Source organism: Oryzias melastigma, linkage group LG17, assembly GCF_002922805.2.
Source record: "Oryzias melastigma strain HK-1 linkage group LG17, ASM292280v2, whole genome shotgun sequence".
Lineage (NCBI taxonomy): Eukaryota > Metazoa > Chordata > Actinopteri > Beloniformes > Adrianichthyidae > Oryzias > Oryzias melastigma.
In genome coordinates, this window is record NC_050528.1 from 2,689,875 (window position 1) to 2,693,877 (window position 4,003).

Consider the following 4,003-nt stretch of genomic DNA (forward strand, 5'->3'; position numbering starts at 1 on the left):
CAAATGAGTCAGTGATCACGAGCTGCAGGTTCATGAATCAGAACCGTCTGCTCTGGTTTTAATTGGAGGTTTAATTAGTGAAATATCTTCAATCTAACATCCGACCCGGCGGATCAGAACTCCAGGTTCAGACCCGCCTTCATCTCCACGTCTCGCTCGGTTGTTTCTGCTCACATGGAAGCTGATAAAAACGTTGATGAGAAAGCTTCAGTCCTCCGGCTGCTGTTTGGAGGACTGCTGACCCGTTTAGAGGTTCTGACCGTCAGCCTGTTGGTATTCAGGACACGGGGGGGTGGGGGGTGGTGGGGGGTGCTCGGCTGTCAGTCGCTGCCATGTTTCTTTGAGCGGGCCGTTCAAAGCCAGCGACCCTCGGAGAGCAAACACGACTACAGAAGAGCTAAATGTGGAGGAGCCGCTCAGTGGGAGGAGCCTGTGAACTGGACCAATCGCCAGGCAGAAAAACACCATCAAAAGAAGAAAATCTGAAGTTCTGCTGAAGACAAACCTTTCAGTTCCTTAAATCTTTACAGACAATTTCTGGTGTTCTTCACGTGTTCTGGTGACGTTTTCTGATGATATCCATAAATGTGAATAAAACGAAGAAGATTATATGTATTTATTCATTCAAAGGGTCTAGAATCAGGAGCAGATGATGAGAACGACACTGGATCACGATCACGTTTCAGATGAAATAGCTCAGATGTCGCTCAGCGCTAATGCTGGTTTGGGGGTGTGAGGGGCTGTAAGCTCACAGGAGAGTGTAAACAGAGAGCTCTCAGCAACAGGAAGGGGGAGGGGAGATGTTGCTGCTCCGCCCAAAAAGCCCCACCCACAATTCAGAGGTGAATTATAACGAATTCCTGCCGCTCTGCAGAAACTATGTCCTAGAAAATGTCAGTTGTTGGATTTGACTAAAATCATCATCATCATAATGAAACTACGATGGAACACTTTGGAAACGGATCAGAAGATGGTCGGAGCAGAACTTTCAATAGAAATGTTTAGAATCTAACAAAGTTCTGGATTGTTGATGCTTCAAAACAAACCGACATTTCTGTTTTTGTTTCAGTTTCTTTTTAAAAACAGAAACGCATTTAGTTTACAAATGAAGAAGAAAATGAAAAGTGAGGAAAACTAAACTGTGTGTCCATATTTGTGGTTTCATGTCTCTTGAAAATGGAAAATTCCCTCAACGGGTAGAAAAGGTTCTGGAGAAAACCTCAGTCAGTCTGTTTTATTGAAGCACAGAAATAGAAAAGAAATCTTTTCTTTTTTTTGTCTTTTAAATAAAAACTCTGAGGCGGTTTTTCAGTATAAACAGTAAAACATTTCTAAACTCAAACACAATAACAGTTCAAGAGTTTTCTGCTCTCTGATTGGTCCCACTGTAGTCATGTGACCGTTTCCAGAGCAGCTGACGGTATCGTAGCATGATTCTGGATAAAGTTGAGGATGTAGAAAGTTCCAAACTCACATTTTCACGTAGGGATCGGAGAACCCGTTCACGTCCATGGCTGCCAGATGGGCGCACCGCTTGACCGCCACACAGAGGCCGCCATTCCGCCGGCCCTCGCTCCTCCCTCGCCCGTCACCGTCAGGATCCTCGGGACTGACCGGAGGCAGGAACTGCAGGGACAGGAGGAGGCGGCCTCTCTCCTCCAGGCTGTGCAGCTGCTCGTTCTCCCACTGCAAACGAAGAGGAGAGTCATGGACCGAACCGGGCCGACGGGTCGGTCTGGATCTTCTCGAGTTTCTACCTTAACAGAAACTATAACCCTGCAGGAGACCAGCGGAGGGGATGTGTGTCTGTGTTTACAGAAGGAGAGGGGCGTGTCTTTGTCTGATTGACAGTGGAGGCGTGTCTTTGACTGATTGACAGGAGAGGCGTGTCTTTGACTGATTGACAGGAGAGGCGTGTCTTTGACTGATTGACAGGAGAGGCGTGTCTTTGACTGATTGACAGTGGAGGCGTGTCTTTGACTGATTGACAGGAGAGGCGTGTCTTTGTTTGATTGACAGGAGAGGCGTGTCTTTGTTTGATCGACAGGAGAGGTGTGTCCTTTTTTTGTCTTTAGAAACTGTAGTTTTTCTTGTACTTTTTCTTTTCTTCAGAATCGACCTTCTCTTTCTGTTTGTTTTTCGATCACGCCGTTCCGGTTCCTCCGGTGAACTCTCTGGTCACATTTCAGCGATGACTCAAAGATCTGAATAATTGCCATGCATGCAGACTGCTGTAATTAATCCCCATGTTTAGGCTCAGGTTGCTAATTAGATTTATTTTGTGCTGCCAATTAGTTGAATGAATTATTTTGCTGAAATGCGTTTCATATGAAGCAAAAACTGAACATCTGAGTGAATTCCAGGAGGTTTCTAACCGAGCTGCTCTTTCAGAGAAACGTTTGTGTTTGTTCTCTGAAGGAGTCGTTAGGGAAATGCTGCTGTTTGTCTTCAGGTCAACCAGCCGAGAAAACTCTTTGTTCAAACACCTGTTCAGGTCCTGCCGGCTAATGAGCTCAGACAGGCTTAGCGCCGTCTCTGCCGCCGCCAATCCAGACTGGAGTTGAAGAGCTGAACCCTGAAGTCTCATTTCCTTCAGAGCAGACGCAGCCGGCAGACGTCACGCTGCTCCTTCTCTACCAGCTCAGTAAACCGGAGAAAAATCCTCTCAGCTGAAAGCCGGGAGCGTACATGGAACGCCGCTGACACAAACGGAGCTTCCTCGGAATCACAAACGTTAGACGTCAGCAGTGAAGAGAAAACGTTTTCCTGAAAACCTTCAGATCATTAAACAGCTGATGATGACGGATCCTTTGATCATTTCAGCGTAAGCGCTGCAGCAGGTGGTGGAGGACGCTGCATCTGACCGATAACTGAACCTGACCCCCCCTCAAACTCACATGTCAATCAGAGCTCCCAGAGCTGTCAGTCAACCCCCCCAGACTCTCCTCGTGTTTTGTGTGTGAGGAGGCAGGAGGAGGATGGAAGGTGGAGAAAGGAGGCTCCGCCTCCATGACAGCGGTCATCCAGCAGAAGAGAGACGTGACTGGAAATCAGTCAAACCGATGGTCAGAGACTCGGCGAGGACCGGCCGAGGTCAGGACCATAGAGCGGCGCAGAGCGACGGAAGTCGTGTGGAGAACCTGGACATGAAGGAACCGCCGAGTTTCCTCAGAGAAACTTCAGTCGCAGAATCACCTGGCTGGACAGGTGTGAGGCTCGGTCCTCAATGATGATGGAAACAGCAGGAAGTCCTTATATGGTCATCTTCTTACGGATGACCTTGACAGCTGTGGGCGGCGGGATGACGAGCTCTGTAGACGTTTCACTCAAATCCTCATCAGATCGACCGGAGATCAACTCCTGATGTCTGACGTCAAAAATAACCAGATTTTCTGATTGTTGAGGATGAAGTTCTCCATCAGACTTGATGTCCCAGAATCACGTCATGGCGTCCCACACCTGACAGGTGTTAGAGGATCACGCGTGGATCACACTGATCCATACTAAGCTGTCTAAACCGCGCTCTGGATCACAGTGACCAGCCGACTGGACTCTGGACTCAGACTGGAACGGGTTCCTAGAATCGGAACGTCCTGAAGAACTTTTGTGAAATCTTCAGGTTCAGATGCTAGAAAACAGAATTTGCAGTAATGTTCAGAATCTTTCAGATTTCTGCTCAGAAACTGGTCTGTCGTCTGTTTGTCTGGTTGTTTGGGTTGGTTTAAATAAAGTTGGAGTTCCCTCACCTCTCTCAGGTAGCAGGAAATCCCCCGCAGAGCTTCCCCCACAGCGGAGGGGGAGGGGAGCTAGAGGGGAGACAGAGGTCAGTTTCAGAGAAACACGTCGCTTAAAGACGAGGTTTTCTGCAGATCCTCCAAAGTTACCGGAGGCGGATGTTCCAGGCAGGTGTAGAAGTGTTTGGTCACGTTGGGCTTCAGACGCTTCAGAGGAACCCGAGACTCTCCGATCAACTCGTTATGAGTCAGCTTGTCTTCATCGCACA

At 48.2% G+C, this 4,003-nt stretch overlaps 1 protein-coding gene across 1 annotated transcript in view; it reads right to left on the reverse strand.

The window, feature by feature from the left end:
* Positions 1 to 4,003, reverse strand: part of LOC112139444 (double C2-like domain-containing protein alpha) — a gene marked incomplete at its 5' end in the record, with an annotated part of 23,099 nt that overhangs the window by 8,256 nt on the left and 10,840 nt on the right. The window contains 3 exon segments of the mRNA XM_024262252.2: positions 1,475 to 1,686; positions 3,747 to 3,806; positions 3,885 to 4,003. Coding sequence (XP_024118020.2) covers positions 1,475 to 1,686; positions 3,747 to 3,806; positions 3,885 to 4,003 — 391 coding nt within the window.